Source organism: Lithobates pipiens, unplaced genomic scaffold (assembly GCF_037356315.1).
Source record: "Lithobates pipiens isolate NorthernLeopardFrog02 unplaced genomic scaffold, aLitPip1_a1.2 Scaffold_16, whole genome shotgun sequence".
In the NCBI taxonomy this organism is placed as follows: Eukaryota; Metazoa; Chordata; class Amphibia; order Anura; family Ranidae; genus Lithobates; species Lithobates pipiens.
In genome coordinates, this window is record NW_027507748.1 from 374,517,699 (window position 1) to 374,542,356 (window position 24,658).

Genomic DNA, 24,658 nt, shown 5'->3' on the forward strand with positions numbered 1-24,658 from the left:
TCCGATCGTTCGGAACGAAGTGATGTATGTTGCGTACAACGGGACTACGTAGAGGCTAGTAGCCAATAGCTTTGGTCTCGTAATTTAATCTGAGCATGCGTGGCACATTGTCTGTTGGAATTCTCTACAAACGATTGGAAAAAATCAGATTGGATTTTGTTGTCGGAAAATTTTAGATCCAGCTCTCAAACTTTTTTCCGTCAGGATTTCCAACGGAAAAAGTCCGATAGAGCCCACACACGGTTGGATTTTCTGGCAACATAATTCGATCTGACCTTTTCCGTCGGAAAATCCGACCATGTGTACAGGGCAGAAGAGTGCAAAATCTGGTGCAGCTCTGTGTAGAAACCAATCAGCTTCCAGGTTAAATTGCCAAAGCAACAATTAGAAGTTAGAAGTTGATTTGCTCCCATGCACAGCTGCCCCAGATTCTGAGTGCTCCCGTTTTAGTAAATCCCCCCCATTGTGTTAGAATGTTCACTTCCTCATTCAGCAGTAACAGTGTAGTGTTGGATTAAACGGGGAAACAGCTGATTGGAGGAAAGGCACACACCCCCCTCCCGATAGGCAGAGCCTTGCAGAGCTGTGCTATGAGTACAGCAGCTTTCTGCTAATCTATTTATAGCACCCACCCTGACACAAATTTCAAGCTGGTTTTATCACATGTCGGAGAACTTGTCAAACGTTATCATGCTGATAACAGAAGAACGGAGCAGGAGAAAGCCATGGGACTTAGGGCTTTGGAGAGAGAGAGAGAGATAAGAAGACACTGCGGATATATGTGCTTAGGTCAAATCTCATGAATCGGGTTTACATCCACTTTAACCGCTTGCCAACCAGCCGCTGCAGCTGTACTGCGGCAGGTTAGCTCGGCTGCGTAATTTGGCGTAGGTGTACGTCGGGCTCATACATGACTTTCTGTGGGTGCACATGCACACTGATTGGCCAGTGGGGGGGAGCCATTCAGCACATCTGGCGAACTAGATGTCCACGATCATTCCCCGCAGAGACAGAACGGGGATCTGCCAAAGTAAACAAGGCAGATCTCCATTCTGTCAGGGGATGACACAGAGATCCTGTCTTTCTGCTATGCAGGAAGATGGATCTGTGTGTTGTCCCAGGCAGCCCATCCCCCATACACTTAGTAAACATACGCAGGGAACACATTTAACCCTTTGATCGCCCCTGATGTTAACCCCTTCCCTGCTGTTGTCATTAGTGCAATGGCAGTGCATATTTTTAACACTGATCACTGTAATAATGTCACTGGTTCTCAAAAAAGAGTCAAAAATGTCAGCTAGGTGTCTGATCTGTCCGCCGCCATGTCACAGTCCTGCTAAAAATGACAGCTCACCGCCATTACTAGTAAAAAAATAAAAATAAACAAACAAAAATGCCATAAATATATCCCCTATTTTGTAGACGCTATAACTTTTGCACAAACCAATCAATATACGCTTATTGTTTTTTTTTTACCAAAAATATGTAGCAGAATACAAATTGGCCTAAATTGATGAAGAAATTAGATTTTTTTTATTTTATTGGGTATGTTTTTTAGCAGAAAATAAAAAAACATTGTTTTTTTTTTAAATTGTCTGTCTTTTTTTGTTTATAGCGAAAAAAATAAAAACTGCAGAAGTGATTAAATACCACCAAAAGAATGCTCTATTAGTGGGGAAAAAAAGACATCAATTTTATTTTATTTAGTACAATGTTGCACAACCGTGCATTTGTCAACTAAAGTAACGCAGTGCCGTATCGCAAAAAATGGCCTGGTTATTAAGGGGGTAAATCCTTCCAGGGCTGAAGTGGTTAAAGGGGTTGTAATGGTTCATTTTTTTTTTAAATAATAAACATGTTATATCTTATACTTCTGGGGGTCCCCAGCGGCGCTCCTGGCTCCTCCACTTCTCAAATGCCCCCACGGAGAGCCACTTTCCATGGGGGCACTCGTGCGGGCGCCCTCCCATGTCCTGCTCCATTGACACAGACAGCAGGACTCGACCCTGCCCCTGGCGGGAGCTGCTGTGATTGTCCCCATCACTGGAACGATCGGGTTCAGGTAAGTAAAATGGGAGCTCTGGAGGGTTGCTGCACTAGAATGCATTAAGGTGAAATACCTCGACCCCTTTTAAGAAGAAATCCAAGAATTTTTTTATTTTCCCATGAAGTGGAGCTGTTCCCACACTGCAAGGGTTAACTGCTCGTTTTTGTCTAGGGCAGTGTTTTTCTAACTTTTTTGTCTTGCGGTGCCCCAAAAAGATCTAAATATTTTCATGGCACACCTGAAAAGATTTAAGAATTTTTGTGGTAAAGAACTTATTTATTTTTACATATTTATTTAATTTTAAATTTAATGTGAAGGATGCGCCTGCTTTCGAGAGAAAATCATTTTGAAGCGAGTCTCCAAAGTCGACATACAAGTGCGCATTTCCAGACTTAATTACCGTAAGTATTTCTCCATCACTAAACAATGAACAAACTTTGTTTATAAGCATAAACGTTGGAATGAAAATATTTAGAGTGATTAAGTTCTGCCGAGATCTCACACAAGTCTTGCGTTACCAAAGGAACCGACGAATGATAGACTGACAGAAAATGCGTTTTTATATATGTTACTTTTTTAACTTTTGCGACATTGATTTACCATTTAAAATTTTTTGATATGTTCAAGGTTTCAAAATGCTAGCATTTTTAAATATTTTTCAAAACTCCCACAGCACACTAATGCCTCGTAAACACGGTCGGATTTTCTGATGGAAAATGTTCGATAGGAGCTTTGTTGTCAAAAAATTCTGAGCTTGTGTAGGCTCCATCGGAATTTCCGACACACAAAATTTGAGATCAAATTTTCCCACAACAAAATTGCTCACTTCCTGGTTCGTCTCTCGTGGAATGCACACGTCATTTCTGGTCAATAAGACCCGCCTAGTTTCGTTGTTACGACTTCCTCCGAAGGTATTTCCTCCAGAAATGATGCGGCGTTTCACGAGAGACAGAGAGACACACTAGGAAGTGAGCGCTGAACGCTGCTTCCATTATAGTGTGAGCTATCTCCTGAGTGATACGAGGAACACATTTACACATTTACACTAAGAAATGCCAGATGTGAAGCTGTATGGAGAAACTTTTAAATAAAGAGACAAAAATGGATTTACACTACGTGGAGTCTCTTTTCTTGTCCTGAGAACCGGTGAACTTTGCTGTGACACCTGCTGCCTTGTTAAGGAGATCTGTGGTTTATCTATTCATGCTTGATCCTTGCATCCTTTTGGTGAGTTTGAACCCCGAAGGGGAGTGTGACACAGATTGCAGTGGGGTGTTTTAAAGATACAGCATAGCAACATCTTTTTTCCTTCCACCTGAGGTTTCTGGGACTGTCTCTCCAACACTCAATTGTTATTACTCCTCATGTGTATTCATTTCACATGAAAGCTGTTCATGAACTTTGTGATAGTAGCGCTGCTTTATTAATAATCAAATGCACTAGTTATATATGTATGAATGTGTGTTTGTAGGGGCCTTAGGTTGTAAGCTCCTTGAGGGTAAGGACTGATGTGAGTGTACAATGTATATGTAAAGCGCTGCATAAATTGACGGCGCTATATAAGTACATAAAATAAAATAAATTATTTAAATCAAATTCATTAAATTAAATCCACCCTACTCAAGTGTGATCATTTCTGCCTCACTGACCTAGAACATATATACAGACCTGGATATTAAGCTTAACTATGACTTCACAGGGTGTATTCTCTTTTCAGGGTCAGTAAAAGTATTGAATATGAAGTTTAGCTAACAAAAAAAAAAGAAATCGCTATGCTTTAGAAACATCACTTACCTGTAAAAAAAAAAAGGTATGTCCCATGTTGTGCAGTCAGCTGGATCCTGGAGAAATCTTGAAAGTCACTGCAGGCATAGGCGTGGCTATCGAGGCTGTAGCCCCGAATTTGAAGCCCATACCCCCGAGTCTCTTGCCACAGGGCATCTCTCACTGTCCGCCCCGCATCTCTGCTCTCCTGCCCTCACTAAATGGACCAGTGCTGCCAGCCTGCCACTAATGCAGCGACAATGCACATTTGGTGGCACTGGCTGGCATAGCAAGTGACAATCCACATCAATAGGCAAGTGACAACCCACATATAATGGCAGGTGATGTGGCAAGTGACAGTGTGCAAATGGTGGCAGGTGATGTGGCAAGTGCCAATCCGCATCGGGTGGTAGGTGACGTGGCAACTGACCATATGCAAATGGTGGCAAGTGACGTGGCAAGTGACCATATGCAAATGGTGGCAAGTGATGTGGCAAGTGACAATCTGCAAATGGTGGCAGGTGATGTGACAAGTGACATGGCAACTGACAATCTGCAAATGGTGGCAGGTGGCGTGGCAAGTAACAATCTGCAAATGGTGGCAGGTGATGTGGCAAGTGACAATCCACATCTGGTGGCAGGCAACATGGCAAGTGACAATCCACATCTAGTGGCAAGTTAAAAAGCTTCATCTGGCGACAGGCGACGGTGGCACGCCCAGGGCTCCCACTGATTCTGCATTGTGGGGAGTTGAACCACTTCATTATATATTAGAATGTAACAATAGAAACAATGCACTTCGATCACCCTGACACCATATCAACCATGGTGACATGATAATTGAAACGCCAACACCAGCCTTTGCCCACGAAAAATTGCTTACCACTGTGCCTGCAAAAAGGTTGGTGACCGCTGCTATAGGCTCTAGCCCCAGATCTTTTGCAGACCTAGCAACGCCCCTCACTGCAGGGATGCCAGTCCTCTTCCTGTCTCTGAACTCTCAGTGCTGCAATGGTTAACAGCTTCGGGTTCTGAGACAGAAGAGCAGTACAGATAGTTTGATGGGGACATGCCCACGCTTTTACTGATTACATTGCGATTTGCGTATAACATAATTTGTGAATGGGGGAAAGGATTCTGTGAGTGTCAAACTCTACCCTACTCACAGATCATGTATCAAGCAGTGTAATCAATGATAGAACTTTACTCAGTGGAGGAGGAGAAGGAAGGAGAGTTGAGGACCTGAGGACCAGAAGCTACTAACCATTGCAGCACCAGAAGTTCAGGGACAGGAATGGGACAGGCAGCCCTGCAGTGAAGATTTCCCCAGGATCCAAATTGGGACATACTTGATTATAGGTAAGTGCAGTGACTAAAGATGTAGGGATTTTTATTTATTTTTTTGTTAAACTTTAGCGTTAAAGCCAGAGGATCCACATGAAGCTAGCCTTTTCAGAAAGTCAACAATGGCAGTCTACACATGTCTCTTACAACAGGTTCTCCCTATAAGTGGTACTTTGTGATTTGTAAAACTAGGAAATAGTCTCTTATACTGTATGTCACTTTAATTTTTTGTATCATGGAAAGAATTTCTATGTATGTATACGTTGCAGGGAAACTTACCCGAATGGCCATTGTTAGTTAGTACAAAGTAATTTTCAGCATCATAATTGTTAAATGTAAAGGCACTTTTTAGACTTTCACATTCTTCAGCTTCTTCTGAAACAATATTTATTGGAGATTGTTCTTTGCCGCCACATGAGTCTATTGTTGTCCATTCCTCTGGTCCTGTTTATAAAGAATATAGAAAGCAATATTAAACTAAAGTCAAATGGATTGCTGTATCCAAAATGCAACAAATTCCATTATATTTAATGGTCAGTAGTTGCAAATCTCTTACATGAAATATCAACAAAGCATATCTCTCTATAGCATGTACTTGTCTCATAGTTACATAGTTACATAGTTACATTGTTTGACAAATTGAAAAAAAGTCCATCTAGTTAAACCTCTTACATGAAATATCAACAAAGCATATCTCTCTATAGCATGTTCTTCTCTCAAAATGAAAAAAGCCCATCTAGTTCAACCAAAAAAATAAAATAAAAATACTATATACACAATACTTCAAACACAGTTGATCCAGAGGAAGGCAAAAGCCCCCAGCAAATCATGCTCAATTTGCTACAGCAGGAGAAAAAATTCCTTCCTGATCCCCCGAGAGGCAATTGGATTTTCCATGGATCAACTTTACCTATAAATGTTATATTATGTACATTTAGCTATGAATCAAGGCCTTTTTTTAATGCAATCTACTGAGCTGGCCAGAACCACCTCTGGAGGGAGTCTATTCCACGTTTTCACAGCTCTTACTGTGAAGAAACCTTTCTGTATTTGGAGATGAAAGACGTAAAGAGTCTCCCTTTGTCCTCTGTGTTGACCGTAAAGTGAATAACTCAACACCAAGATTGCTTTAAGAAAGGCCTGGATATTTTCCTAAATGTACATGATATAATGGGGTACTAAGATTTATAGGTAAAGTTGATCCAGGGAAAATCCGATTCCCTCTTGGGGGATCAAGAAGGAATTTCTTCCCTTGCTGTAGAAAATTGGAGCATGATCTGCTTGGGTTGTTTGCCTTCCTCTGGATCAACTGTGGTTATAGAATTGGGTATATTAGATTGTACAATATTTATTTATTTTTTTGATGGTTGAACTGGATGATCTTGTGTCTTTTTTCAACCTATGTAACTATGTTGCGTTCACTAACAGCTAAATTTGAAAGGAAATTCCAATACCTATAATTTAATAGTTAGTAATAGTTAAGTTATTATTAGTTAGTTATTATTTCAGATTTTCAAATGTTTGGGTTTTCAGGTTTTCGAATTTCGAATTTCCGAATATTTGACCTAACTTGATTGTTTTTTTTTTTGCTTTTGTTAGTGAGCCTCTTCTGTGTACCAATAAAATTTGGGCTTTCTGAACTATGCTGTACCATGTAGCACTTTGAGATCCTTTTATGAAAAGTGCATTATAAATAAAATGTATTATTATTATTATTATACCCAGCAGGCATCTGTAGGGATCCATTGCCCTCACAGTAATGTATAATTGTGTACATCACTCCCTGACTCTGGGGCTGTTGGGAAAAGATCCTAGAAGGAGGAAGTGGAGGGAGAGAGAGAAGGTCTCAGCTACAAATAGCAACTCTTCTGTGTACCCCTACAATTTGCCCTTTCTGAACTAAGCTCTACCTAATAGGCATCTGTAGGCACCCGCTGCCCTCTACTTTCATCTGCTATTGTAACACTGTAATGTATAATTATGTATGTCACTTCCAGACTCTTAGGATGTGGGGTAAAACATCCCGAAAGGACATAGTGGAGAGAGAAGGTCTCAGCTACATGCCTGGTACATGCTACTAATACCAGATCAGAAGAGGTCATTATTGCTGGCTGAGAGGTCTCCTCATCGCCGTAGATCTTGTCATCATGTCTCTGACACAAAAACAGATACCACATCAATCTTAGGGGCCGCTGTAATGGGACCTTGCTGCAACATTAACTAGGAATAGCTCTATATATGTACACCTCACCTGCAGCTTTTGCAGGCCCCTCGTCTCTGCCCCCATCTTGTCTCAGTAGTCGGGAAGCAGAGATGACAAAATGCTTTCAGATACTGCTCATCCCTGTGCAGCCGCAAAGAGGCTCATCTCTCTCCCCCACCTCAGCAGTCACCAGCAGAAAGGAGGACACAACTTCTCACACAGATCCTGCACTTCTCTGTGCAGCCACAGCACATCCTTGTCTCTGCCTTCCCTGGTCTCAGCATTCAGCAGACTCCGGCAGATGAGTTCAGCCCTCCTCTGCACCTCCTCCAAATGCTGCACTTTCTGCTTCCCAGTTCCTGCCCCAGTTTCTTCTGGCAACAGCATAAGGTAATAGGGGTGCACTGTGGCGTAGGGGAGGGTGGGGGACTCTTAACTTCTGATGGTGGGGGGGGCTTTTGACATCTGGTGTTAGGGGGACATCTAGTCTTACAGGTACAACTGGCCCTTTGAGGACAACCATATCACTAATGCAGCAATGAAATTGCACAATGAAATTTAGTTTTACACTGCTGAGTTAAAGGGTTGAGACAAACCATGTAGAACTTACAGAGGTGCTTAGAAATGTTGGCTTTTATTCATTTATATAAAACCTTTATCCCAAATGGAAAAAACTGTTTGCTGTAACTGCTTATAAAGTGTTAGCTGGAGTTTGGCTTTAATCTGTTCAAATCCATCTAAATATGCTAGTCTAACACTACCCTCTCCGTAGACTGACAATGCTGCTGTCCAAAGGTGGCTGCTTTACTACTTCATTCAAAATGCAGATACCCTAAGGCCCCTTTCACACATGTGGACAGTATGTCTGTATTTCATCCATCCTATGAGATAGCAGGTGTCTGCAGATGAACATCCGCTGACACCCGATAATGTCCATCTCCGCTATGGCCCGATTCTGCAGACGGAGGAAAATCCTATTTTTCTATCCGTTAGCAGAGCGGATCGGATAAACACGGACAGACGGTCCGTGTTCATCCGATCCCCCATAGAGGAGAGCGGAGAGCTGACAGGGCAGTCCCGATAAACCGAGCGATCCCCGCTGAGCAAGCGGATCATCACAGGGCGGATCATTACGGATCTGTCCCGTGTGAAAGGGGCCTTAGACAGGAAGTGTGTTACTGGCTGGGTCACTAGATTTAAATAATTGAAAAAGCCTTAAAAAAAGAAAACTGATGCAGGATTGCTATTCAATTTTTGTTTTCAGGTTTAACACTACTTTATTGTCAATAATCTAGGCACAGTTGAACATTAAAGTGGTTATAAACCCTCACATATACCCCGTGAAATGAACAGCCTCAGATGATACACAGAGATGAAACAATTCCTCCTACATAAGTGTTATGCCGCGTACACACGACCGGACTTTCCGGCAGACTAGGTCTGATGGTCTTCCCGACAGACTTTCCAAACGAACGGACTTGGACACACACGAACGGACTAAGTCTGTTCGAAAGTCCGTTCATTTTGAATGTGATGACGTAAGACGGGACTAAAAAAGGAAGTTCAATAGCCAGTAGCCAATAGCTTCTCTTATGTCGTATTTGGTCCGTCGGACCAGCATACAGATGAATGGTTTTCCCAATAGGGATTGAGTCCATCGGACAGATTTGAAACATGTTCTATTTCTAGGTCCGTCAGATTTTTTAAATGAAAAATGATTAGCCCACACACGATTGGATTGTCTGATGGACTGATTCCGTCGGACCTAGTCTGCCGGAAAGTCCAGGCGCGTGTACGTGGCATTACTTGCATATCTGCTGTATTTCCCTTTCTACACTCTTTAGAAAGTGCACATCATGTTACAAATCTTTTTTCCTCTTCCAGCAGTGGGTGTGGAGTTTGGGCTAACAGCTCCATCCCCTCCATATAGGCAGAGGAACAAAGGAACTTGCAGAGCTGCAGTCTGAATAGACAAGTTCTCTGCTAATCTACCTCTAAGCACCCTCTCCTGATACACATTTCCAGCTTTCAGATGTCCTGTGTCTGAGAACTTGTCAGAAGTTATCGTGCTGATAACAGAGGAATGGAGCAGCAGAAAGACAAGGCACTTAGGGCTTTGGAGAGAGATAAGTAAACACTACAGATATATGGGCCTAGGTCAGATTTCAGGAATGTTGTTTACAACCACTTTAAAAGAAAAAAAAAGCATTATCATCAAATGCAACTTAGGGCACCAGTTGGATTCATGTATACAGTAATAACATTAATTAATACTGGCTTTTTACCTATGCAGTTTTCCAAAGGTGACAATTGGACTTCATAACACCATGATTTACCTACCGGAGAAAAGATAAAAAATAAATAAAACACAGTAGTAAAAATGTACAAGATAGATGTCCTAAAATGCAGTTAGCAGTTCAATATAAAGGCTACATTTATTTGTATGTTTGTGTTTAATTGTGGTAGGTTGTAGTAGAGAGCATATTTACTCATCATCCACAGATGCAGACACAATTCCATTTCCTTTTCACACAATTTCCTGAGTTCCTGTACACACCAAGGGAAGAACCGTTCCTCAGCTTACCTCCCTCAGCAGCTCAGAGAGCTTTCTGCAGCTAGGTGAAAGGCCCTCCACTTTTATAACCAGCTTGCAGGCAGCTAGGCTAGAGTCTAATAGCATGCACCTTATCCAGAAGACCGGGCAGGGTGGTACTTTTTTTTTGGGCTTAGGATGCTTTTAGCTGTTCACCTGTGTTACCTGAGCTACCCTGGACTTCACTGAGAAATTCACCACTTACTGTATGAGTATAAGTGCAAGTAAAGTAGCTGTTTGTGTTCTAAACTGTTTTACTAAAGTAGCGATTCCCAGCTAGGCTCTCTCTTGTTATAGCGTTTTATCGGGGCTATGGTATGCAATGATAAACATATGTAGGTAAAAGAGGAACGGCAGTCTGCTCACATAATTTGTAATAAAAACATCTTTGCCATTCTGAAGCTTCCCTCCAACCACTTTGCATATTATTTTCTATATACTGTGATTCTGTACTTGCCAAATTTGCTGTAGAAATCTCAATCCACTGAGTCTAGCTGCATCCATTTTAACTGTGGGCAGCTGAAGCTGCTGTCTGTTCACTTTCTGGATTTACACAGACACACAGAGGCACACCCCAGCTCTGCAGCTCTCATTGATCCTCTTATAACTCACCCCCCACCTTCCTGACAAACTCTCACAAGAGTGAGAGAGAGAGAGCTGTACATGATGTTATAAGCCTAGGCTAATGGCCAGACAAGAAACAGGAAGTGGGCTGTATAAGGTATTTTTTGGCAGAAAAAAATGTTTTACTATGCAAAGTTAAAACAAGGGCAGAAGATTTAATAGATCGAAAGATGAAAAATTACTGAAGTTCTGCTTTAAGTAATCCTATTCTGCCTGATTAAAACTGTCCAACCAATTTTACACAACTATATCTGCAAACTAATATTCCTAATTCCTGTAGGAAAACATCTGCCTGTGCCATGTTTCTGTATTCTTCCTCATGGTTGGTAAATGTCTAAACAGCTCTATCTGAGAGTTTGATAAAAATTGGCCAGTGCAAGGACAATTTGGCATCAGCAGGAACTGGAATAACCTCAACAAAATGCTGGCAAATGTATTTCCTGCTGGTCAAAGTGGGCCTATTACAGCTTGTTGAAAAAACATGTACATTATTGCTGCTAAAACCAGGGCTTTTTTTCAGCTGAAACTAGTGGTACTCAGTTCCACCACCTCTGGCTCAGGCTCTCTTCTCCTTGCTCACCGATATCTCTTGAAAAACACAGAAGTCTGGCTTCTGTGTTTACAAGAGAAAGCTTGTCTTCCAATGGCTCCCATAGATCTGATCTCCTGAGTGACTGCCACTGAGTGCAGGATGGGGCCTCAAAGCCCTCGAAGACACTTGAAAAGGACTCACTCCCTGCTGTATGATTTTTTTAAATAAAATTTTGCCATTGGAACAAATTTCCAGTCGCAGTGTCCAGCTTACCATTCCTGTTTTTGACAATATCTCATCTATAAGCCCTACAAATGGGCAGAATTTACTAACAACATTCACCACCCATAAACTTTAATGCAATTCGTATTCTCGGGTAAGGGTTCTCCGAATTTTAGGATTCATAGAACTCAAATCTGGATAGATTTGCTTATCCCTAATGAAGACCAATCACTTCCAGAATCTTCACTCTTCTGCTGTTGACATAGAACCATCCCTGCCACTTATCCAAACAATATAACGCACAACACAGCCTGAATATTTGGGGCAGCCAGAAATAAAGTGTTGCATAGTGTACAAAGTGGGGCAGGTACAGATATATTACATGCTGCAGAGTGTAAAGAGTGGGACAGTAAGGAAAACAGGGTCGTCTTTAATATTGACTGGAAGCTGGGCAAACATTTTCTTGGGCCCCTTCTTCCATGCAATTTCGCTCTCCACGTGCTTTGTGACATACAATAAATAGCAGCTAGACTCAAAATCAGTTTACTGAGTCAGATCAGGCAGCGATTGCGATTGGTTGCCAGAGGTTGCAGTGTATCATTACTGCTCACTAACTGGCTGCTAGAGGTTACCGCACTCATTATGGGTCACTGTTTATTTTCTAAATGTTACAGTACATGCCTTCTGCTTGTTAATTGGTTTCTAGAGATTGCTGTACATCAATACTGCTCACTGATTGATTGAGAGGTTACTGGACATCCATACCACTCACTAATTGATTTTTCGAGGTTACTGCGCATTATTACTGCTCACTGATTGGTTCCTAGAGGTTACTGTATATCCTTACCACTCAATGATTGTTTGCAAGAAGTTAGTGCACAGCGTTACTGCTCACTGATTGGTTGCTAAAGGTTACAGCACATAATTTACTCACTGCCTGCACACCATGGACTGGGGAGGGGAGGGGTCCCATCAATAGAAAGAAAACTCCTAGGGATCCTAGGACTCCTGATATCAGTGGCAATGCTGGGGGAGGGGGATGTGTGACCAGTGACAATGCTGGGGGGTTGATGGGATCAGTGGCAGTGGTGGGGGGTGGTGGGATTAGTTATTAGGCAGTACACTGTGGCAAATTCTGACTCATGTAGAGCAAATCTGGAAATCTTTGGCAAGTATATAGTGAGGAGATTCTACCAATGTAATATCAATGTGACTATCAATGTGAGGGGGAATTTACACTGACCACCATGTAATGGGGGATTTTATGCAACCCACCAATAGAAAATAGGAATTTCTACACTGACACCAATGCATTAAGAGCATTTACACCAACCACCAGTGTAAGGGGGAATATACAATGACCACCATGTAGGGGGAAATGTACACTGACAACTATTGTCAAGGAGATTTGTACTGACCACCAATGTAAGGGGACACTTCTACACCGACCACCAATGTTAAAGGGGATTTACACTGACCACCAATGTAAAGGGGTATTTACACTGACTACCAGTGTAAGGGCAATTCTGCACTTACCACCAATGTAAAGGGAAATGTACACTGATCACCAATGCCATGCAGAATTTACACTGACAACCAATCTAATGGGAGATTTTACATCAACAACATCAGCTGAGATGTGCTTATTCATGTGCATTAAAATTCAGGGTGATGTGGCACCATGTTATTTTGAAGAAGTGTTCCACCTCCAATTTGCTTACCTTTGAATAACAGGCTGATGTTAGGCTTAATGACTATATTTACATATCAATGCCACGGTCCACGGCTATTTACATATTAATGCTGTCGCTAATTTCATATAAATTAAGCTTATTTACATGTAAACACAGGGTCTGCATGTGAGTCATCTGTACATGGCAATAGTGCAATGCTGGGCAGCAGCAACAGAACTTTACACTGATGTATCGGAACACAACACAAGACTAAAACTTCAAGGGATAAAGGCATTTAAACTGGGATAGTTGGCAAGTATGAGGCAGCTGCTTTGGGCCCCGCAACAATGATGGAACCCAGGGCAGCTTCCCCTTTTGCCCTCCCTTAAAAACGTTTGTGAAGGAAAATATAATGCACAGTACTGTTGTCAGCATAGTTTACAGCGTATAGTATAGACATTGTACATAGCAGAGCATTCTGGAATATACAACATACAGTACAACCTAACGGCTGGGGCAAACATAAATTTCTAAAGCACATCATGCAGAGTGACCCAGTTAGGAATATTTAACACGCAACTCTGTCAGTGGGCCAGGCAGGATTATATAACGCACTGTAGGGAAAAACGTTTGGCATTATATGGAAAAAAAGGCAATGCTGGGACATGTTCTTCTTCTGTAGCAGGTAAGATATTGATTTTTTTTTTCTGCACCGTTACTGCGTAGGACCTACCCATAACACCCTCGGATTACATATAATGCCCAATGTCTTTTGTCAGCCCTTAAACCATTTATAGAACTTACACTGAGTCAGCTCCATTGGATGCAAGCTGCTTGGCTGCTGCAAAGTCAGGAGGTGGGTTTACTGACTTAATCTCGCTCAACAGCTACAACAGAGATGGCAGTGGGAGGCTTATTTGCATCACACTGCCTAATGACTATGCTGACAGTTGGACTCACTGAGAGGCAAGCCACTTTACTGATGCCACATAAGCTACTGGTGTGCACGTGGCAATTAAATTCACCCAGAAGTTGGCAAATCAAACTAAATATGACAGAGGTGACTGTTGGCGTGAATTCCTCTGAACTCATTGGGAAGTGAATTATGGCCAGTTGGGGTCACTTGGGGGCTGCTGGGCAAACTATTGTCAAGCAAATAGCACGGGAGGCGGGACATAACTATGGGAAACTTTACCATTATTACATAGCTTCTAAGTAGACATGAAAATTACACAAAACCTTTAGGACTCTTCCACACATGCAGTGCAGTGCAGTGAATGGCATTTTTCCACACTCAATAAATACTAGTCACTGCATGGGGGGAAAAAAACTGTTTGCTCAGTGCACACTGCAATGCAGACAGGAGGTGTGGTGAGCTGTGGTAAAATGCAGACAGAGGCACAGCATGTCACAACATGGCAGCGCACAGCATCACACTTTATTTAAAAACACACCTTATTAAAAGAGCTGCACCCAGCCAAACAGCATTTTTCAATATTGTTTTTCACATTGGTAGATGTCTTTATGGGAGTGCCCAGCTTTCCATGCCTTTGTTTGACAATCCCTTGTCTATATCCCTTGAAAATAGAGAGAAATTATTAACTTCACACTTATTGAATTAAAGTTCGCAATTTTTAGATGTGTTCACTTAACCCGTGAACCTGTTGTGGCTGGCCCGTGCAGTGTCCCTGGTTGCTAGGAGGCAAGTGGCCACTTTTATCTTAGCAACTAAAGACACTTGCGCCCACACAGCAGGAAGTTAGGCATTAGAAGTTTGGCTCAGAATTTGATAGAGCCTATTTAGGTGCCATATATCCACATATTTGGTCGTGGCCCTCAGGCAAAGGCACCACCCATGGGTTTTCGGGAGACAACTCTAGCTTGGAGAGAATGAGCATCAATGTCATAATATCTGGGGTGATAACGATTCTAAGGAGATGGGAGTAAGGCAGCCACAAAGCTTCCTGTGTTACGATATGAGTAATTTGACTGGTTCCTCTTCGTGTCTTCACTTCTTGGGGACCCACAAGTCTGCATGTCTTGCACACAGGGGTCCTGCACACAGGTGTGTACAATTATGTGTATGTGTCAGCCAATGGAGGTAAATGACAAAAGTTGCCCCTATAAGCTCAACAGGTATTAAAATGATCAGAGACATAGTTCAGCAGTGCTCATGATTGGCTGACAACCATTCAAGGGTATTCCCTTTATCGCAGGGATAGAGAAGGTAAAAAAGGGGGAGGGGTATGCCTATATATCAAGAACAATGTACAAGTGAATGTGAGAGATGATATCAATAAGGGAGCTATGGAGGAGGTGGGATCCTTATGGATAGAGCTCCAAAGGGATGAAGCTAAGGGGAAAATAATACTGGGAGTATGCTATAGGCCCCCTAACCTGAGGGAGGAGGGGGGTTCAGACCCCCTATCACAATTTGGATTAGCAGCAAGGATGGGGAGTGTTATCATAATGAGGGATTTTAATTATACAGACATAGACTGGGCGGAGGGAACCAAGCATTTGTCTAAGGCTCGCCAGTTCCTAAATGTCTTGCAGGACAATTTCATGGGTCAGATGGTAGACGCACCAACTAGAAACAAGGCATTACTAGAACTACTAATTACCAACAATACAGTTCTAATCACAGATGTGTAAATACAGGGCAAGTTAGGAAACAGCGATCGTAGGTCAATTGGCTTCAATATAAATCACACAAATAGAAAACACAAGGGGAACACAAAGACACTGAATTTCAAAAGAGACAACATCCCTAAACCTTGCTAGAAGATACGAATTGGGATAAAATCTTAGAATCAAAGAACACAGAGGAGAGATGGGTTTGCTTTAAGAGCATATTAAATGAGGGCATTAGCCAGTGCACCCCATTGGGATATAAATTTAAAAGAGCGAACAAAAGTCCTGGATGGCTTAACTCCAATGTAAAAATGCATATGAAAGCAAATAAGAAGGCTTTCAAAAAATACAAGGCTGGGGGATCATCGTCAGCATTCAGACTTTACAAAGTATGCAACAAGATATGTAAGGGTGCAAATAGGGCGGCTAAGATGGAACACGAAATACACATAGTGGAGGAGAGCAAAATAAAATCCCAAGAAATTCTTTAAGTATATAAACAGTAAAAAAGGAGGACAGACCATACTGGCCCCATAAAGAATGAGAAATGACATCTGGTTACAAAGGATGGGGAGATGGCGAAGGTATTGATTTTATTCTTCTCTTTAGTTTTCATGAGGGAATCGGGGAGGCTTCAGTAACCAAACCTGCAGTGTTTGTCCTCATGACACATTACAGGAAGCACCCTCACAGCTAACAGAGGACAGAATTAGAAATAGACTTGGGAAACTTAACATAATAAATCACTGGGATCAGATGGCTTGCACCTGAGGGTACTTAGGGATCTCAGTTAAGTACCGTATTTATCAGCGTATAACACGCACTTTTTTCCCCTTAAAATCAGGGGAAAATCGTGGGTGCGTGTTATACGCCGATCCCCCGCCGATTATGAGCCGAATGTGAGTTCTCGTCGGCTTTTGGCCATTCTCTGCAGCTTTCGACCACCTTCGGCCATTCGCGGCAGCTTTTGGTCGTTCTCGACCATTCTCGGCAGCTTTTGGCCGCTCCCAAAAGCTGCAGAGAAAGCTGTCGAGAACGGCCGAGATTGGCCGAAGCCGCCGAGAGCTACTGAGCGCCACCGAAATACACAGGACATCCGGATCTGTATCTCAGCTGCGCCATTTTTAAAAGGTAAAGCTTAAAAAAGGAAACTGACAAGGCTGCAAATGATGGACAAGGCTGCATGATAAAGCTGCATATGACACTGACAAAGCTGAATATGACACTGACAAGGGTGCTATGATGAACAAGGCTGCATGACAAAGTTGCATATGACACTGACAAGGCTGAAAATGATGAACAAGGCTGCATGACAAGGCTGCAAATGACACTGACAAGGGTGCAACGATGGACAAGGCTGCATGACAAAGCTGCATATGACACTGACAAAGCTGCATATGACACTGACAAGGGTGCTATGATGGACAAGGCTGCATGACAAATCTGCATATGACACTGACAAGGCTGCAAATGATGGACAAGGCTGCATGACAAAGCTGCATATGACACTGACAAAGCTGCATATGACACTGACAAAGCTGCATATGACACTGACAAGGCAGAAAATGATGGACAAGGCTGCATGACAAGGCTGCATATGACACTGACAAGGCTGCAAATGATGGACAAGGCTGCATGGCAAGGCTGCAAATGACACTGACAAGGGTGCAATAATGGACAAGGCTGCATGACAAAGCTGCATATGACACTGACAAAGCTGCATATGACACTGACAAGGCTGCATGACAAGGCTGCAAATGACACTGACAAGGATGCAATGATGGACAAGACTGCAGATGGACACTGATACCCTGCATTTATGGGCATTTAAATTTAATTTTTTTTTTCCTTAAACTCCTAAAAGTTTTTTCCTTAAAATTCCCTCCTAAACTTGGAGTGCGTGTTTTCTGACAGTCTATTGACTGGAATGGTATCAGCTGATTGGAGAAAAGCCAACATAGCACATATATTTAAAAAAGGGCCTAAATATATCCCTGGGAATTACAGACCTGTTAGGCTAACATCAATAGCATGCAGGATCTTGGAGGGGATTATAAGGGACTATATACAAGATTTTAGTAATGAAAACTATATCATTAGCAGTAATCAGCATGGATTCATGAAGAATCGTTCTTGCCAAATCAATCTATTAACCTTCTATGAGGAGGTGAGCTGCCATCTAGATGGAAGGCCCATAGACGTGGTGTATCTGGATTTTGAAAAAGCATTTGACACAGTTCCCCATAAGTGTTTACTGTACAAAGTAAGGTCAGTTGGCATGGACCGTGGGGTGAGTACATGGATTGAAAACTGTCTCAAGGGCGCGTTCAGAGGGTGGGGATTAATGGGGAATACTCAGAATGGTCAGGGGTGGGAAGTGGGATCCCCCAGGGTTCTGTGCTGGGACCAATCCTGTTTAATTTGTTCATAAATGACCTGGAGGATGGGGTAAACAGTTCAATATCGATATTTGCGAACGACACTAAGCTAAGCAGGGCGATAATTTATGATGTGGAAACCTTGCAAGAAGATCTGAACAAATTATTGGGGTGGGCAACTACATGGCAAATGAGGTTTAATGTAGAAAAATTTTGCATTTGGGTGGCAAAAATATAAATGCAATCTACTCACTAGGGGGTGGACCTCTGGGGGAATCTAGGATGGAAAAGGACCTGGGGGTCCTAGTAGATGATAGGCTCAGCAATGCCAAGCTGCTGCTAACAAAGCAAACAGAATATTGGCATGCATTAAAAAGGGGATTAACGCCAGGGATAAAGCGATAATTATCCCACTCTACAAGACTTTGATCCGGCCGCACCTGGAGTATGCTGTCTAGTTCTGGGCACCAGTCCTCAGGAAGGATGTACTGGAAATGGAGCGAGTACAAAGAAGGCAACAAATCTAATAAAGGGACTGGAGGATATTAGTTATGAGGAAAGGTTGCGAGCACTGAACTTATTCTCTCTGGAGAAGAGATGCTTGAGAGGGAATATGATTTTAATTTGCAAATACCGTACTGGTGACCCCACAATAGGGATAAAACTTTTTCACGGAAGTAAGTTTAACAAGACTTGTGGCCATTCATTAAAATTATAAGAAAATAGGGTTCTTTACTGTAATGCCTTGTACGCACGGTCGTAAATTCCGACAGACAAGGTCCGATCGGATTGTGTTATCGGAAAATCCGATCATGTGTGGGCTCTATCGGACTTTTTCCTTCTGAAATTCCGACGGAAAAAGTTTGAGAGCTGGACAACAAAATCCGATCAGACTTTTTCCGATCCTTTGTAGAGAATTCCGACGGACAAAGTGTCACGCATGCTCAGATTAAATTACGAGACCAAAGCTATTGGCTACTAGCTTCTATGGGGCAAATGTCATGTAGCGGATTTAGTAAAAGGCATAAGGCCCTGCAGTTTTGGAGCATGATGTTTGATAGGTTCGAAAATATTTAGATTTCTGCACTGTTAAAGATTAATTTCACTTTAAAAAAAAAAAATGCACATTTTTTGCAGGTAAAAATGTGCATTTATTATTTTTTATCTTAGGAGCCTGCAGAGCATGGACCCAAGATCAATAGATATATTGTCGGCTTTTGTGAAAAGGGGTTTTCAACCTGCTTTGCAGTCAATAGCTAAAGTCAGAAGGTTTTTGATCCTAATGCATTCTATGCATTAAAGTGGTTGTAACCCTAAAAAATGTTCTAAAAAAACCTGGTTGATCCTGCTAGTTCCTGTGTCCCCCATGGTGTGCTGACCATGGTAATCATGGCTGCTGATCCCCCGATTACCATGGACAGTTTACATGCCTCTGTCATCTGCTGTCTCTCCTCTCTCCCTCTCCCCCTCCCTCCCTGGCTATCAGCTCTGTGTGTCTGTGTTAGCCATCTCCTCCCTGCCCCTCCGGCCGCTATAACTGTTAAAATTACCAGTGAAAAATCATGTTATCCCCTTCCTTACATGAAGATCTAATGTGCAGTGTGTGTGTTTTGTAAAAATTATTCTGCAAAATACCTTATTTACAGCATCCTGGGGCGCTCATGTGGCCTCCCGACGATCCCATTGTAGTGCTCGGATCAAGGAAGTAGTGTGCTGGCACATCACATGAGCACCCCGCAGCGATGTAAATAAGGTATTTTGCGGAATCATTTTTATAAACCACACACACTGCACATTAGATTTTCATGTAAGGAAGGGGATTACATAATTTGGTATAGGTGGATTAACAACCACTTTAATATGAAAAACCTTCTGTGTGCTGCAGCTCCTCCCCCAGCCCACCTAATATTTACCTGAGCCCCCTCTCGATCCAGCAATGTTGCACAAGAGTCTTAGCTGTCATTGGGTGAGACAGCAGCAGGGTGTCATTGGCTCCCACTGCTGTCAAAGTCAGTGTGCCAATGAGGAGAGAGGGGATGGGGCTGAGCCATGGGTCTGTATTTGAATGGACACACAGAGCAGTGGCTCAGCTCCGGTGCCCCCACAGCAAGCTGCTTGCTGTGGGGCAGGAGGGAGGGGCCAGGAGCGCTGAAGAGGGACCCAAGAGGAGGATGAACTGGGCTGCTCTGTGCAAAACCACTTCACAGAGCATGTAAATATGACATCTTTTGAAAAAAAAGGAGACTTTAGTATCACCTTAAAGCGGGAGTCCGCCGGGAGTTCCGCCGTTTTTTATTTTAAAAGCCAGCAGCTACAAATACTGCAGCTGCTGACTTTTAAAATAAGGACACTTACCCGCCCAGCGCGCCCGCAATGTCGCCACCCGAAGCCGATCTCTCGATCGTCTCTCGGGTGCTGCCGCTGCCATCTTGGGTATGGGAATCAGGAAGTGGAGCCTTTCGGCTTCATTTCCCGGTTCCCTACTGCGCATGCGCGAGTCGCGCTGTGCAATAAGGATGGACCCGCTGCCTCTGGGATCTGTGTGTTTCCCAGCAGGCAGCGGGGGACTTTCGGAAAGGGGCGTAATCTACGCCCCTTTCCGCAGAGAGCTATCCCGGAAGTGGGTGCAGATACCTGTACTGTACAGGTACCCTCCCCCCTGAAAGGTGCCAATTGTGGCGCCGGAGGGGGGGAGGATTCCAATGAGTGGAAGGTCCACTTTAGGGTGGACCTCCGCTTTAATGAACATGAATAGGAGCTGATAGTTAAGATGCATGCACTAGGACTGGGTGTTGAAGGGTTACTGTAGATACAGAGCAGACTGCTCACTGAGCGATTAATTCTAGACATGTGCAGAACAAAAAAAATTGTTTTGTTTAGTTTTGATTCACTATATACATAAATTAGTTTAGTTAAATTAGTTTAACCCATTTAATTTGTTTTTCAGAATTTGTTTCGTTTATACGATCAGAATCTATTTGAATTTTCTGAATTTTTATTTGAATCGATTCAAATGGTTTTTGAATTAATTTTGAATAGTTTTCAAATTCAAATAGTTTTCCAATTTGAAGTTTTCGAAAAGTGAATAAAAGAGAATAAAATAAAATAGAATAGAAAATAAAGGAATGGAAAAGAAAAAAATCAAATAGAATAGAAGATAATATATCAGAAAATAAAAGAATATAATATAATAGAGTAAAACAGAACAAAATAGAATAGTAAATAAAAGAACAGAATAGAATGGAATAAAATAGACACCAATAGAATAAAAAAGAAAGAATATAACCATCTTTTGAAATTTGAATATAATGGATTTTTTTTTAAAATAGAATAGAAAAGAATAGATTAGAATAGAAAATAACAGAATAGAATAGAAAGAATATAACCATCTTCCTATTCAAATCTATTCTTTTCTATTATATTCAAAACACATTGATTCCATTTGAATTTTGGGAAATGGTTATATTCTTTCTATACTATTCTATTGTTTTTTTTTATTCTATTCTTTTTCTATTTGTTTATTTTATTCTTTTCTAATATATTATTTTATTTTCTATTCTATTCTATCCTTTTCTATTTTATTCTTTTCTATTCAAATTCAAATGTATTCTTTTCGAAATGTAGAATTTCGGAAGATGGTTATATTCATTCTATTCTGTTGTTTTTTCTATACTATTCTGTTATTATATTCTTTTTTATTCTATTCAAAATTGAATTGATTCTATTTGAATTTTGGGAAATGGTTATATTCTTTCTTTTCTATTCTATTGTTTTTCTAGTTCTATTATTTTCTATTATATTATAGTCTATTCTTTTCTATGCTATTAGTTTCTATTCTATTCTGTTCTTTTACTTCCTATTTTGTTCTGTATTATATTATATTATATTATATTATAATATATTCTTTTCTTTTATATTCCATTCTATTTTTTCTATTATATTCCTTTATTTTCTATTCTATTGTATTCTCTTTGGAAATTCGAAAACTATTTGAATTCGAAAACTATTCTAAATTGAATTCCGTCCAAATTTTTTTCATTATTTCGGATTCGTTGAAATTCAGTACTATTGTAATTCAGAAATTCGAATACATTTCTGTACACAGTACAATACAATATACAATTTCCTCAAAAAACTAAAATTTGTCTGAATTTCGATTTGGAATGAAACAAGCTGCACATGTCTAATTAATACACATGCTTTTGGAGCTGAACATTGAGGAGTTAACATGCATACACTGGGGACTGATCACTCAGGGGGTTAATGTTCATAAATTGGGCATTGGAGACTCACTTTCTCAATAAACATTATTTTTAATCCTTATGCTGGTAACATTAGTAAATAGATAGGAAAGTATATTATACTCATTTGTTTTAAACTATTTTATTTTGAAGTTTTTCACTTACTTCCTGGTTTCCTGCCTAGGCAAATGATGTCATACATCCCAAGAGTCTTCTGGAGCTCTGAGACAAATACGCATATCTGTGGCCCCATGGGAAAAAGGGCAAAAGTCCAGCGAAGCTGCATATATGCCTACTGTCAGCGCAAAGGGGTTAAAAATGAATTAACCACTTCAGCCCCAGAATGATTTACCCCCTTAATGACCAGACCATTTTTCACGATACGGCACTGCGTCGCTTTAACTGACAATTGCGTGGTTATGCGACATTGTACACAAATTTGACTTCCTTTTTTTCCCGCAAATAGAGCTTTCTTTTGGTGGTATTTAATCACCTCTGTGGTTTTTATTTTTTGCGCTATAAACAAAAAAAACTTCAATTTTGAAAAAAACCCAATATTTTTTATTTCAGGTATTTGCTATAATACATATCCAAAATAAAAATAAACAAATTTCTTCATCAGTTTAGGCCAATATTTATTCTTCTACATATTTTTGGTAAAAAAGAATACCAATAAGCGTATATTGATTGGTTTGTGCAAAAATTATAGCGTCTACAAAATAGGGGATAGATTTATGACATTTTTATTATAATTTTTTTTTTTACTACTAATGGCGATGATTTTAGCAATACTGCGACATTGCGGTGGACAGATCTGACACTTTTGACACTTTTTTTTTATACAGTGATCAGAGCTAAAAATAGCCACAGATTACTGTATAAATGGCACTGACAATGAAGGAGTTAACACTAGTTTGCGATCAAGGGGTTAAGTGTGTCCTAGGTAGGTGTTTTCAGCTGTGGGAGAGTGGACTGCCTGGAGGAGGAGTGAGATCGCTGTTCCTGATCACTAGGAACAGATGATCTCTCTCTACTCTCCTGTCAGTACGGGGATCTGTTTGTTTATATTGACAGATCCCCATTCTGGCTCTCTGTGGAGCGATCGCGGGTGGCCAGCGGACATCTCCTATGTGCGTCTGTTATTGCTCTTAAAGCGGCCGACGTACAGGTACGGTGATTTGCGCAGCTATGCCAACCTACCGCAGTATAATGACGGTATAATGGCGGCGGCTGGTCAGCAAGCGGTTAAATTGTGTTTTTGATTTGTGGTGTTCCGATACAGTTTAGTTCCACTTTAATGAATATACATATAATGTTCACTGGGGAGTTAATACGCCTACTGTGGAGGCTTCTTTCTAAGGGAAAAAGTGCTCATAGAAACCCCCTAACAGAGCACCATGTCCCCAATGTTGATCATCCCTAGGGACAGAGAGGAAGAAGACTCTGCAAGGAAGCGATAATATCGCATTGACAGCAAATGTAAGGTGGGAAATAGCTTAACACACGTTTTCAACTGCCTAAAAAATAAAATAACACAAATAAAATATACAAAAACAATAAATAACACGTAGAATCTAGGAAGTGGTTCTCGTTCCTGGGTGCCGCATAGATGAGCTTCTTTTGTTTGTGCTGTAAGTGCACTCTCAGCATTGTGACTATGCTGTCACTGACATCTCCCGGTCTCTTCGGGACCTGGTTCTCTGGCTGCCAATCATGTGGTCTCTGTGATCACTGTGATTAGCCAATCACATTGATCACTACTGTGAAGAACTGCCCCAGTACTATTTCTGCTCTGTGATGAGAAAAAGATCAATTCTATCTTTTCCTCCTCTCTAGAGGAGAAGGTTAAAAAAAATGTCAGTTGAAGAAAAATAAAGAAAAAAAGTTTTATATTTAGTGCTTGTGCAAATGTTGGTGTCCATATCAGTATGTTCAGATAAGACAAAAATAAATTGCATACCATTGTTTCTTGCTACAGGTACAAAGAACAAATACCGCACACATATGTGGTATTGCCGCAATCATCACCAGGAGTAGGAGAGTTTATTTTTTATTTTTTCAGTGGTAGGTCATGGTAATGACATAACATTATACAGCTAAAGTTTAAAGAAGAACTCCAGAACTTTTTTCCATGCAGTGGGGCTGTGCCCACAATGTATGGACTAAGCCCTTGTACACACGATTGGACATTCCGACAACAAAATCCATCAGATTTTTTCAAATGGATGTTGTCCGAAACTGGTGTTGCGGTCAGACAAAATTGTCAGAGAATCCGATCCTTCGGAACGTGATGACGTTTGTTTCGACGGGACTACGTTTAGGCTAGTAGCCAATAGCTTTGGTCTCGTAAATTGATCTGAGCATGCGTGGCACTTTGTCCGATCGTACTTCTCTACAGACAAA

The 24,658-nt window shown here is 41.3% G+C and overlaps 1 protein-coding gene across 1 annotated transcript in view; it reads right to left on the reverse strand.

The window, feature by feature from the left end:
* The window catches only part of CA4 (carbonic anhydrase 4), a 131,030-nt gene that overhangs the window by 21,229 nt on the left and 85,143 nt on the right, over window positions 1-24,658 (reverse strand). The window contains exons 9-10 of the mRNA XM_077482142.1: window positions 9,644-9,694; window positions 5,435-5,599 (exon numbers count right to left, since the gene is read on the reverse strand). Coding sequence (XP_077338268.1) covers window positions 5,435-5,599; window positions 9,644-9,694 — 216 coding nt within the window. The remainder of the gene's footprint in view (window positions 1-5,434; window positions 5,600-9,643; window positions 9,695-24,658) is intronic.